A 13595-nucleotide genomic window follows, 5' to 3' on the forward strand; every position below is an offset into this window, starting at 1 on the left:
AAACCCATGCTACATGAAAATATTTAATAGAGCATTTGGGTCGTCTTGTAAAGTAGAGAAATACTGTATTGCATATATTTACGACCTATTTGCATTTGGATGCTCATTGTTAAACAAAGTCTAAGTAAGAGATAACAGGCATACACCTCAATGTTTGATTTAAAGCCGCCAGAGAGAGTGCTGGACTTTAAAGCTAATTTTACATAGTGGCCAAATGTCAATTGGGAAAGAGAAGTATATAAATGAGCTAATTATTTAAAAAAGTAAATCAACTCCCTAATACGAACACTGTAATAGCTCGTATTGAACTCATTAGGTCCTTGAAGTTTTAAAGTGCCAAATCCAGAGTTATTTTCCTGCCTCTGTTCATGTGATTGAGCCTGAGAGCTGGGAGGCGGGGTTAAAGGACACTAGTGCTCTTGCTCTATGGGTCCATAGATGCAGAAGATTGCTGGAAAATCTGGGTAATTTTATTTGAATACTATACTCAGAAGTCAAACTTTTTACGCTATATTACACGTAGCAAATTTCATAGGAATAAACTCCCAAAATAGAAATGTTTGACTGTGTACTGAGATTTGTCATGAAGGCATACAGTATTGCCTAGTCCACATTCAAGACCAGCAGAAAGCACCAGCAGAGACACTTTTTTAGTGTATGGGTTGAAAAACAGTAAATCTATCATCTAAAAAGGTGCTATTTTTAAACATCAATGTGTTATGTTCAGAGTAATTGTGTACCTTTGGTATAATACCATCATGACAGCCCTTTAACAACCTGAATCTGCTCCAATTATGCTAACATGCTACAACTCCTTCAAAGAGTGATGGCATTTCTGATAAAAGTGCACTGTGTATTTCACACATTTATACTTCATCTAATTTAAGTGTTTTTCAAACAACCAGTCAACTTTCCTGTTAACATGTATCTGCCAAAGATCAAAACAACAATATGTCTTTGTATTTTGTATGTCAACCTACTTGTTTCATGTAGACATGAAAGACAAATAACATGCCCTGTGTATTATTCTGTGTCAGTAGGACACATTGTAAACATTGTATTGTCCCTTTAAGACCACATTTCTATTAACACCACTGTTACCGCCAACAATGTTGGTTGTTTGCTCTCGACCTTCCCTTTGTATCCTTGGCCTTTACTGAAGAGACTAACTTCTTGCTTTTGTAGTCCAGCTTTCTCAGGAAATCTAAACTCCAAAGTAGATGCTGTACTGTACATGCTGCAAGCCATTATTGTTTTCAGCAACAGTCTTTTAAATCATCTTTGGTAAGGACGTATTGATGTAAAAATGCAACCTACAGCACATGCGTTTATGAATGGCATGTATGAATGTGTATAAATGACCGTTTGAAATGGATGAAGTCAGATGAAAAGTGCAACAGCAAACCCCTCCCCTTTCCTCTCCTCCGCCCTGGTACCTTGGCAGCGATGGATGCGGCGGTGATGTGGGAGGAGGAGCTGTCCTCGGTGGACGCCACACCGCTGTCCTTCTTCTCATCATCGTCCTCCTCGCACTGCACGCCCTTGTCCTCCGTCTGGCGGCAGGGCGAACTGTTAAGCGGCGGCGAGAGGGGAGGGGGTGGCGACGGCAGGTCCTCCAGCTCGTCCGCCGCCTCCTTTACCTTCACCACCGCGTCCCGGAGGAGGTCGATGGCGTGCGGCAGCGCTGGCAGGATGAACTGGAAGCACTCCTGGAAGCGTAGAAGGACAGAGACTTTTGTATTTCTTCACTAAATAATGTTTTTTTATCAGAGTTGAGCTTCTGTCATGGAAACTCAACACTTCCTGCAGCTGTTTCACACACAATGCCTCACAACCCACCAAATGTTTTCAGCTACCTTGACTTCATTAGCCCATCAGGGATAATGTATGGTACTAGCCAGAAGTTGTGTGATATATATGTGTTATAAAAAGTGGAATATTCTGTACACATGACATCTATTGCATCTGTCCATCCGGGGAGAGGGATCCTCCTCTGTTGCTCTCCTGAAGGTTTCTTCCTTTTTTCCCTGTGAAAGGGTTTTTTCTATTATTTGGGAGTTTTTCCTGATCCGATGTGAGGTCCTGGGACAGGGATGTCGTATGTGTACAGATTGTAAAGCCCTCTGAGGCAAATTTGTAATTTGTGCTATACAAAATAAACTGAATTGAATTGAATTGAATATTGGGAACTGGGAAATATCTAGTGAAAGAAAACACATTTTGGAAAATAGAAAACAATAAGATCAACAGATTGTTGAGTATGACATTACTACTTGTGAAATAAGTGCTGTGGAAGTGTAGATTATTCTGAATGTATCAAGGCAACAAGTCAACAGGGAGGATGTGTTGATCATCTCACACAAATATGATCAATTAAACTCAAATACAGGGAAAGTTAGAAAGAAAGGCCTTTCTCTAATTTACAGTCAATCTGTTTCCAGTGAAGGGCGTGCTCCCTCTGTAGTTAAGGTATTTGTGATCTACAGTGCTCTAACCAGTAATACTGTGTGTGAACCTGCTTGAAGCAGCAGATCACAGCGCCTCCTTCTGGCCATATTTATAACAGCTTGAGCTCATTCCTTGCTCCCTCCATCTCCTTTCCACTCTCCAGTGTCTCTCTGGGTGTTAGTGTGCCTGTGGGTTCCTCGGCAAGGCTAAATGCTCCATTCTCCTCACTCCAAAGACAAGAGCTAATCTGTGAAATTATTTATCTTCCTGTCTATTTTAAGCATTGAGAAGATACATTATTAATCGCCCCCACGCTTTACAGTATCTACGCTGGCTGCAAACTGGCATTCTGAGCAACCTCTCCACTTCCCGTCCCATTTTAAGTGTGCATATCACAGGCTGGATTAAACACGACGATGTTAACTTTGATTTCACTGAATTTAAAATCCCATAGATCCACGGATGCATGCATGCCAAGAATAGCATCCTCCACCACTGTTCAAGAAACATAAAACAAAGACATGAAAGAGATTGAATGGGTTACCACGAACTTGCCAGCCCTGCTGTGTAGCCGCAAGCTAACCTTTCCACCCATAACCCCGCCTTCACTCACACACACCTCCCAAACCCCACAGCGAACTGTAGACTGTTTATGCCTCTTGCTGGGGTGTTGGAAGCCCACATCTGAACATTTTGGAAGATTGGGAAGGGAGTGAAAGTGAAGAAGGATTGGGCAAAAGAAGGAGTGAGGATAGTGTCAAGAGCCTGGAGACATTCCTCCTCTCCCCTTTTTGCTTTCATTGTTTGCAGGGAATTGTTTTAGGTACGTCAGGAGTGTTTTTTTTTTTCTTCTCTGCTCTTATTTTCTGTTTTGTCCTGGAGGAGAGTAACTGTCAAGAACACTAAAGAGCAGAATCCCTGGATATACTGCCAGCGGATGATAAACACAAACGAGAGAGAAGGATGGAGGATGAGGGGAAGGCACTGCTGTTTTGAGAGGGGGGTTGCAGGAGATGACGAGAGAGTAGGACAGACAGAGAGAAAGGGAAAGAGTGAGTGAGACAGGGAGGATGAGATCTCGAGATATGAAAAGAGACAGATTTGGAGAGACACTGAGAAGAAAGAGTGAGAAAAAGAGAGTAAGAAAAGACTAGAAATGGCCACTTCTGAAATATTTAAGTAATACAGGGGGACATTCTTCAATTTCTAAACCACAAAAGTTGCAAGAAACTTAATTTAAAATAACTGTATGTGTGTATGTGTGTGTGGGGGGGGGGCATAGTGCATAGTGTATGCAGTTTGATGATGGACTATGAGATAGAAGAGTCACAATTCCCTTTAACCATTGTGCTTTCATTGCAAATTACTGCACAATTATGTATGACTCATTTATCATTTATGACTTCCTTCTTATTAAAAATCAGTGTCATGTCATTGTGGTTGGGGGTAAGTACCTGACAAATGTTGTAACAGTCATCATGTTTCATAATTAGTTTCTGTGTTTTTTCTTTTACTAAAAAACAAAGCTTTCCCATTATACAGAAATGTCATCACAGTGGGTAAAAATGTCTTCCCCACAGGTAAATATCATCCCTGCATCATCGCCCAAAAAAAAGTTAAAGCTGCAAGCAGCGATGTACGGGGCCTCGCACATTAGCGCACGTCGGGCGTATTGGTGGGATGCTGGCTTATGCGGCTGAGAATGTCTGCGACTGTGGGACAACGCGCCTACGAGTTAGACATTCGTTTCCTGCATGGAATGACGCTGAAAATTATGCTTTGCAAAAAGTCTACCACTTCCTGTATCCACTGTGGGGTGCTAGACAACATGAGTCAGCATTATGTTGCTCTATATCAACTCTAGACAACATCAGGTAAATGTCATGTGAATCGGATGCTATTTGTCACATATTGTCACAAATTTGAAGTTGATTTCATAAAATTTAAGTTCGTACAACACTTGAAAATGATGAAAAATGGCTAAACATGCAGACATTAACTGCATCGCCCCCTAGTGTTTGAATAGAATGAAACAAAATGCAAAATGATGGAAAATCTAAGTAGGCGGAACTTAATGCTCTGATTTACTTGTTTGTAGAGCAGACAGAACTGGACATGTGTGTCAAATTTCAAGTCAGTCGTTATTGGTGCGAGGGGCCTAAATATGCTCGCTTCAGCTAACAAATGCATCAGTGCAGTTCAGTGGCGGGCCGTGCATTTTCTACCTGCGCCTTCTGTGCCGTCTTACTACAGCTGAACAACCTAATGACCTCATTATGACACCACAGCTACAGGTTATCATATTCACATAACACTGCAACATTTGACAAGTGAAATAAAATGTTACTTGAAGCACAACACCTACAAATACACTAACTACAGAGTGCATATACATAAATACGCGCATGACGGGATGTCAATAACGGACAATGCATGTAGTCCACATCAACGTAATTAACAAAAGAACCAGTCACATTTATTTATAACAAAACAATCCAACAAAACTGCAACACTAAAACACTGCATAGTCAAGAGCACGAGCCATTCAAATATTATTCACATCAGAAGGAACGATATTAACTATATAATAAAATATAGTTTCCTGAAACGTCCTCCGTGAGAAAGGCGTTGTCAGTAAATCTGCCACCAAGTCCATTTCTCCTCCTCCTTCAGCCATTGTGTGTTAAAAAACCCAGCTAGGTAATAAAACACCAAGCAAAACACTAAAAATGACTTATCTTACATGTTTCAACCTGCACTCTTCTTGCTACTACTGAGTTCTGCTAGCTCGTTTTCTGTTGGACAAAAGTCACGCTGGCCCACTGACCAATCACAGCGCACGTTAATGCTGACGTACTTACAGGCTACCAAGATAGCTCTGCACGTCAAAGAATACGCTGAGCATGTCAAACTAAAGATCTGATTGGTTGAAGACGATGACAATCAACGATAACGTCCCCATGTACTTTAATCTGCTAAGGCTACCTAGAAGGCCTCGGGCCTCTCTTCTTACATAGAGACATAGAGGTGAAATCTGAAAAGTCTGAAAAACTGGAAGCAGCGCTGCAGGCTGGAAGCAGAGCAACAGAGGAAGACAGGAGCTGTGCAATGAGAAAATAAGCTATTAGGGAACAATAATTATAATACATGTAGTGTATTTGTGAGAAAAAAAATGACATTATAAAATAGCTATAGCTTTGTGATTCTGTTCAGGCCAGCAGAGAAGGCTTAGCTGACTCTGACGGCCCATCACTGGTGGAGTTATACATGGCTATTCCTGAGGGTAAAACTGTAGACAACACCTGGCAGCAACATTACAGCTGCAGGTCCTCATGTGATGTCCGAGAATAGAAACGCCACGACAGAAAGTCTTTCTTTCGTATCTTTTATCAAAGGTAAAAATGTGAGCATATTTCATAGAGTGCAACACTAATATTCTGTTTTATTTAGCCAACATTGTAATTTAATTTGTATAACATTAAACTGCAGTTTGACCAATTTAGGTTTGTAAAGGTTGGCTGCCATATTTTTGCTATGAAGACAAATTCAAAATGCATTAAAGGTGCACATCAGGGTTATCTCAGATTGGACTTTTCAGATCTTAAACAGAAAGTCTGTGTTATGAAGTTGGGATGCGGAGTTTGAAAGATTTAAAAATATGCACAATTGAGTAGCATTATGGGAAACGTAGGATCCAGTATTTGCAAAGCAAAACAACTAAATGTCATAACATATCTTCCTCGACTGCTTCAAATTGCTCATTCATTTTTGATGAAGTGTCGGAACATATATATACTGTATATGAAATCACTGGAAAATGTTTTTTCTTTGTGCATTTTCATTTATATCCTATTTCTTAAATGAACACAAATTCATGTTTTCATAAAAGCATTAATAGAACACAAAGTTTCCATTCAAAGTCATGATGTTTATAGATCAGTCCAGCAGGTCACATTGGAGATGTTCCAGACCACCACCTTTATGGCTAAAAATAATCCTCACCGAAATCATCTATAAAAGGTGAAAACTCAGATATCATTACAATATGGATAAAATACAAACCACAACACGTACAATACACAAAACTGTGATTGAATCGTTCACTATCTGAAAGCATATGAGAAAAACTTTATCTGCAGTGTAAATTAGGCCAAAAAGACCAAACGAGCTGAAACTCTGACACAAGGCCCTTTGTCTGGCTAGCTCAGCTGGACTTCAGCGCTATCTTTATGACAGGAGATCATCGTAATAAAAGCCTGCAATGGGCTTGTGCCGTTAACTTTAACTGGGGGTTGATGAGGGAGACACTAATATGGCAGCAGATGGGGGAGAGGTGGCGTAATTGATTAAAAGAAATACTAAAATCGATCAGGAGAAGCAGGCGCGTAACGAGACAGAGACAGATGTGCAGGTCAGCACAACAGAGAGGGAGACAGATGGAGGGGGACACAGAGACAGCCGTGGGTGGACACACACACACACACACACACACACACACACACCCTGCAGCTGTACCTTTGTTCAGATAGAATTACATCAATACACAGAAACTTACAAATGTACCATTAAAAAACAAACTCAAAGAATCTACACAACATTGACTAATCATTGAAAATGAATGCAAACAAAGGCACACACTCAGATCCATACACACATCTTACACATGCTGCGTACATAAACACACACCTATAATGACTGCATGTAGATTCATTTCTGCATCATAAACGATCTGCAAGTGATAGTCTAAAGCAAAGTTGACCTTTGCACATGACTAGCACAATGCTAAGCTCAGGCTGTCCATACAAACGGGTCATAGCTGCACTAGTTGCAGCACTGACACAGAGCCAATTGTTTGCGTTTATACTTCGTAAGTATTATACTGTTAAACATACATTTACTGGGATCTGAAACAGTCCCAATATCAAAAAGGAGGTTTTGTCTTCACTGTCTATATGGACTGTATGTGGTGCTTTTATCCAAAGCTCACTGATGGCAGCAGTCACTGGCCTAACCTTCAGGTGTTTAGTGTCTTGCTCAAGGACACTTTAACGTGGGGACAGAAGTTCTAACCCCCAACCCAAATGTGTATTTATTTTAAGGACAAAAACAAGCACAGCAGGTGTATTTGTTTCTTTCTATGCATTTGACTAACGACACCTAACACTATCAGCCACTGGAGAAAGGTCATCTCTCGGGTTTCCTACCTGGGAGCCCTTCTTGCTTCCTGGTAAGTTAATGATGAGCGTCTTCCCTCGGATACCACACACAGGTCTGCAACACCGGAGGAAGTGTATATGAATACAGAGGAAGAAAGGGATATATGCCTCTACCCCCCACCTTAAAGCTTTGATTCGGTGTATCCCAGTGTGCTGCCCTTTATCACAGGCATGAAATTAACTCATTCACCATTTTGTCTTACATGAAAAGGTGGGATGGTCCTCTCTAATGAACCCGAGGGAGTCACAATGTATAATATTCATCTTTAAGACTCTACTGGAATAACTGCCAGTCATTAAAATGTGAGGTCACGGGACATTTCAACTTTATCATGTACTGCTTGTTATGTGTGTTGCTGTGGATTTATGTGTGTTTGTCTCAGCTTGTACAGTATATGTTTAAACATGTGCACTGTGTCTTTATGAGGCTAGGTTTAAATTAACGATTATATACATTAATCAATTGAAAATGATGTCAATAAAACTAAGTGTGTTTTGGTTGTGTGTCAGATGTGAAGGTGTGTGTTTCTGACCTGGAGAGCATGCCTAGTGGTGTGACGTTGAGGGACCCCATCAGCATCGCCAGAGACATCCCTGGAGCCTCGCGCTCTATCACCTCCCTAGTGGCCTGGATAGAAGAAGAAGAAGAATAAAGAGGAGGGTTGTTAGTGTGATCATAATCTAACTAAGCACGTGTCCATTTTAAGTATTTTTTAAACAATGTATCACAGCCTTTGAATAAAGCATTTACAAAGTGCTACGTAAATAGTACTAACTACGTAAATACTACTAATGTAAACTCTATAGTATAGAGAAAGGCATGTCGCTGTTCCTCCAAAAACACCGTAGCGCTGTTCATTCCTGAGAATGTAATCACGTTCGAATTAAAGGACAGTTTCATATGAAGAGATGGATGTCACCATTTGATGGACAATATTAGTAAGTAAAGAAGTAAGTGATCTGAATCTGACAAATGAGCAAGAAATACTGATAATCATCACACACTCCTACAACAACCTCCTGAATGCATGTCTTGACTAAAAACATATGGACTGCCCTTCAAATGACTTACTCTTGCACAATCCATCTTATGATAGTCTGAAGGCTGGGAAATCCTTATCTGACCTGTCTGCATCCACCATTAGCAATCAAGATAGGTCAAATCCTTGAAATCAATAGAGGAATATGTCTTTTTCTTCGTCAGCCAGTGCAATAAAAGAGTTCAATGTGAAATTCATTGATTCTACAGCCTGGGGGTTTATCCCAGCAAGGGTTAAATTTCATCATCTTTGCAGGAGACATGTGCAACAAAGGCATGTGTTGCACATGTATGTGTGAGTGTGTATACATGTGGGACTGCAGTTGATACGGCACGTTCTTGACAGATAGATAGCAGAGAAGATAGTGCCTTCTCCTCCAGCTGTGTGTGTGTGTTGGGTGCCCTTGAGTTGAATGACACTTCAAACGCACCATTAGTGAGGGAGAGGGGAGAGAAAAGACTTCAAAGAGATGAGGAGCCACTGATGAGCATCGTGGGCTTGGACTCAGGAGAGGATGGAGATGGAGAGAGGGGAGAGAGATGAGGATAAGGGACAGAGTGTGGGAGGGACGGAGGAGGGGTGCGATAGAATCAAGAGGGAAGGACGGAGAGAGAAGGGAGGGGTGAGGCCGGAGTCATACCTCATCATACAAAGTTTTTGATTGGTAGAAGTGGAAGATGAATTTGTTTGATACAACAGGCATGCATTTAGACAAAGTATGAAATGACAGACTGTATGCATTTGGTCATATTCTGCTTTTGTCTAATTGCAAGAACAAAAAAAACATAATTATATGTATGATGTGGGTAAGATAAGGGGGAGTACTTCGAGTGTATGTGATGAAATCAAACACATTTTTAAATGAAATATTCTCTGCAAGCATGCAACATCTGTGTAAAAGAAAGTAGGCACTGCTTTGATTTAGGTGTTTCCTTCACCATCAGTGATCTGACGCAAAGCATGCCTTTTTAGGGAAAGTTCAGTCCTGTTAAATATTTGAGCCCATACATCCTTCATGCTACGTGAGCCGTGGGCTAATCACCAGAGATCAAGGTCACTTGAGGAAAGCAATTCATCGAGAATATATCTTCTGGACGTGGCTAACAGGAAGAGATCGAGCTCCATGCCTTATTGTGGATTTACATGAGGTGCATGCAGTTCTAAAGTTTAACTGAAACAAGAGAAATGTTCAAATGTTAAATGTAAAACACCAAAATATCTGCTGCAAACGTAAGGAGCGAAGAAGCATGATCTCATACAATTCTGAGAGAAAATGAGATGTGTGGTATTAATGGAGTAGAATACATAATCACTATTAATTGCTAGTAGTCGTTACGACTCGTCGGTAAGCAAGACAACAAACAGGCGGCTGCAAACCATTAAAATGTTGAGATAAAAGGTAACTGAGCTACATTTGAGCCGGTTATGTTCTTGGAAAGTTAAATGGACACAACCACCACCTCTGAAAACCAAAATGTATCCCTGCTGGTTTATATCTAATGATATCCCATCTCACAAATAATGTAAACACACTGTGTTAACACAATATGTGGGTCAGTGGACTGTGGGTCAGTGGTTAGCAGGTCCGTATGAATTGTTCGCTGTAGTTGTGTCTACACTGTATGAATGTAACATGACTGTAAGTCGCTTTGGATAAAAGCGTCAGCTAAATGACATGAAATGTAAAAACAAAAATGGTGTTCTTTGATTAGATTAAAGACATTTTACTGCTTTCAGCTAAAACTAAATACCGTCATATGTGTCTTGTACAGCCTTCAAACACACAGTGACATACTGAGATGTCCTTGTCTCCAGCATACAGGGCTGAATCAGATAGCCGGTATTATCAGTGACTACAGTTTGTATGTGTCTTCCCTCTTCCAGGAAGGCTGGTGCTGCCTCCTATGATTGATGAGGACCAATGATACCGCTCAGAATCACAGCTCATCCCCAGCCAAATTGCTTGTATGTGAGTGTGTGTGCATGTGTGCGTGTGTGTGTGTGTGTGTGTGTGTGAGGTTGGCTGAGTACATGCAACCAAAGTATCTCTAAATCCCCAAAAAACGGTTTTCATTAAAGTTCTGTGGTTAACAAGTGTGTGACACGAGGAAGAGATGAGAAAGACGAATCGTCGATCCTTACATGTATATAGAGTAGTATACTGCCTTCACGGTATAGTAGACTGTGTATAAAGTCTTTACACACTTTAAAACTTTGTATTTTATGTTGAAATGAAACCCATTGCACTTATTCTTTATTTACTTTTAGTACATACTGCAGCTGCCGTTACAAAGTACGTACTTTTGAATGCAGTATGTATTCGATTGGGACATACTACTCCTCCCTCATAACATTGCACCTTTGCTCATATATCAGACGAATGTGATTGTGGGTCGGTATAGCCAGAAATCATGCTGCAAAATGCGACCGGATGCAGACAGAAATCCTGTTATTTTTGTCATACTGCATTTGACATACCCAAGTATGGCAGTATGGGTATTGGAAACAAAAATAATAGATAAGAACAGAACTACATTAAACCAGTTTGTGAAGCCTGCAATAAAATAGTTTATGTTATTGAGTTTCCCCTTTTACTGAACTGGTGGGGTAGAAACAATGAATATGGCATGCGAGATATAATAAAAAATATGGGGAGATTGCAGTTTTAGTACTTAAAAATCCACATGATCCTATTGGATGAGAATGGTGTAGCGTTTATAATGCAAGGTTGACATCTGAAATATTTAGTTCCGACATTGATTTCAAGTGTAAAATAATGTGTGTCAGAACAATAAAAAATTAGGAAACCTGACATTGTGTGTGTGTAGACCTCCTCTCCTGGAGTTCACTCATTATACTATCACCAGACACATGACACCCATTATTTTGAGTTGCTTGCTACATGATCCCATATCTTTTTAAAAAAAGTGAATCAATAAGGATCTAACATCTGCCTCTTTATTTCCCATGTGGCCATGAGGCTGATTACGCTGTGTTAATCAGTGGTGCAACACATGTGTGTAATCAGCAAAAACAGGCTGAGGATCTCTGAGTGAAGTAACAGGAGGGATCTAACGTTCAAATGAATTTTCCTGTAAGACACATATCTTCAGTATCATCGGTATACAGTATGATCATCGCTCTATTGCAGTTCAAATTACTTCCCGACCTTTGACCTTGTACCAAACTATATTTCACCCCAAGTTGTCCTTCTTGATTTGTATGTAACATGTTTCTGGCTGTATTTTAATACAACTGTCGAGCTTCATTATACAATTTACATCCTGCAAACAAAAAAATGTGAATTAATTCCAACGCTCGCCGTCAGAAAACCCACCTCTGGTGTGACGTCTCTCGGAGCGAAGCCGGTGCCTCCGGTAGTGAGGATAAGGTTAAGTTCCTTTTCATCGCACCAATCCACCAGAGTCTCCTGTTCACACACGCACACACATACAAATGATTAATTGTAATTGAGTAAATCATCATTATGGATGAAACAACAGAAAGACAGATACAGTAAATAACCAGACACATACCTTGATTTCGTCTATCTCATCAGGCACTATCTTGTAGGCTGTGATCATACCCCCCAACCTGAGAAACGGAAGAAAGCCATTAGATTACAGATACAGTTATTAACGTATTAGATACTTTATTGATCCCTGCAAGAAAATCCTCTATTGTCTTGTCACCGATCTACAGGGAGGCTAGAAAGGTCAGCTAGGGAACTATATGGACCTTGTCAGAGGTCAGTGTTTACTTTTACCTTTAAGCAGAAGTGGAGAGCTTAAACTCAGCAGGACCAGTTGCACCATATGCACTGTCCTGCTGCCATACATGTAGTATCCCAGTGGATCAGCAGGTTAAGTACCAGTTCTGGGATATTGTGGGCTCACCTCCATATTTCTCAGAGTAGTAAAGGAGGAAACACCCCTCTACAAAAGACCCAAACATGCATCCCAAAACTTGCAAATGTGGTGTTTGTCTGACTGATTGTCAATGCCTGTTCTGCAGTTCCTGTTCTGACAGAACACAGGACTTTTAAGTAACCATACATCTGTCATTCAAGGGAATGCAGGCCTGTGAAATTACTGATGATGGAGAAGAAAAAAAAAAAGAGAACAGATGACAAAGAAAGAGAGAAAGAAACACAAGTGTCAAGTGAGTGAGACAGAAAAGAGAGAAAGAGAGACATATGAACATAACAGCAAGTAAGGAGGAGAGAGAGAATGCCCTTGAACATCCCCTCCTGATAGGATTTTCTACAGGACGGCCTACTGAAGAGGGAGCTCTAACAAGGACAGCGATCCAGGGTGACCTCCTGTGGCCAAATTGTGAACGACACCCCAAAAAGAACAACCCCAGGCTCAAGGTGAAGGCTCTGCACAGACACCCCTTATGTAACCCTTTTCATTTTTTTTAAGGAGCGCTATTTTTGGGAGACTACTGCATCATGTTTCCCACTTAAACGACATAAGGCCCTCCCTCAGACAAATACCAAATGAACTCCGTGAACATGAAAGCATCTGCTATTTCTCTGCATTTCTGACTTTATCCACACACAAACTCTCGCTCTTCACACACTGAGGTAAAAAGAAGAAACCCTGCACCCCGGAAGCGTCATTCACCAAATCCATCGTCTCTGCTCGGTATTCAAACTGTGCAACGGAGCAGCAAGGGAGAGCAAGTAAGCGCCAAAATACTGCAGCGAGCATGCATGCAGGTTCTGACAAAAGAGGCAGAGAAGTCTGAGAGAATCATTTAAGACATACTTTTTCATGAACCACTGCACATGCAGGGCTTCTCAGAGCATCCAATAACGTACCCACACACAACATCTACACACAAACTTCCCCCTGCTGACATGTGATGGCACGAGTGATTTACTTCT

The 13595-nt window shown here is 40.8% G+C and overlaps 1 protein-coding gene across 1 annotated transcript in view; it reads right to left on the reverse strand.

The window, feature by feature from the left end:
* gphnb (gephyrin b) overlaps nt 1-13595 on the reverse strand; it is an 84112-nt gene that overhangs the window by 39105 nt on the left and 31412 nt on the right. Inside the window, 5 exon segments of the mRNA XM_034527566.1 lie at nt 1437-1709; nt 7653-7719; nt 8198-8292; nt 12042-12134; nt 12241-12298. Coding sequence (XP_034383457.1) covers nt 1437-1709; nt 7653-7719; nt 8198-8292; nt 12042-12134; nt 12241-12298 — 586 coding nt within the window.

This window comes from Cyclopterus lumpus, chromosome 24 (assembly GCF_009769545.1).
Source record: "Cyclopterus lumpus isolate fCycLum1 chromosome 24, fCycLum1.pri, whole genome shotgun sequence".
Lineage (NCBI taxonomy): Eukaryota > Metazoa > Chordata > Actinopteri > Perciformes > Cyclopteridae > Cyclopterus > Cyclopterus lumpus.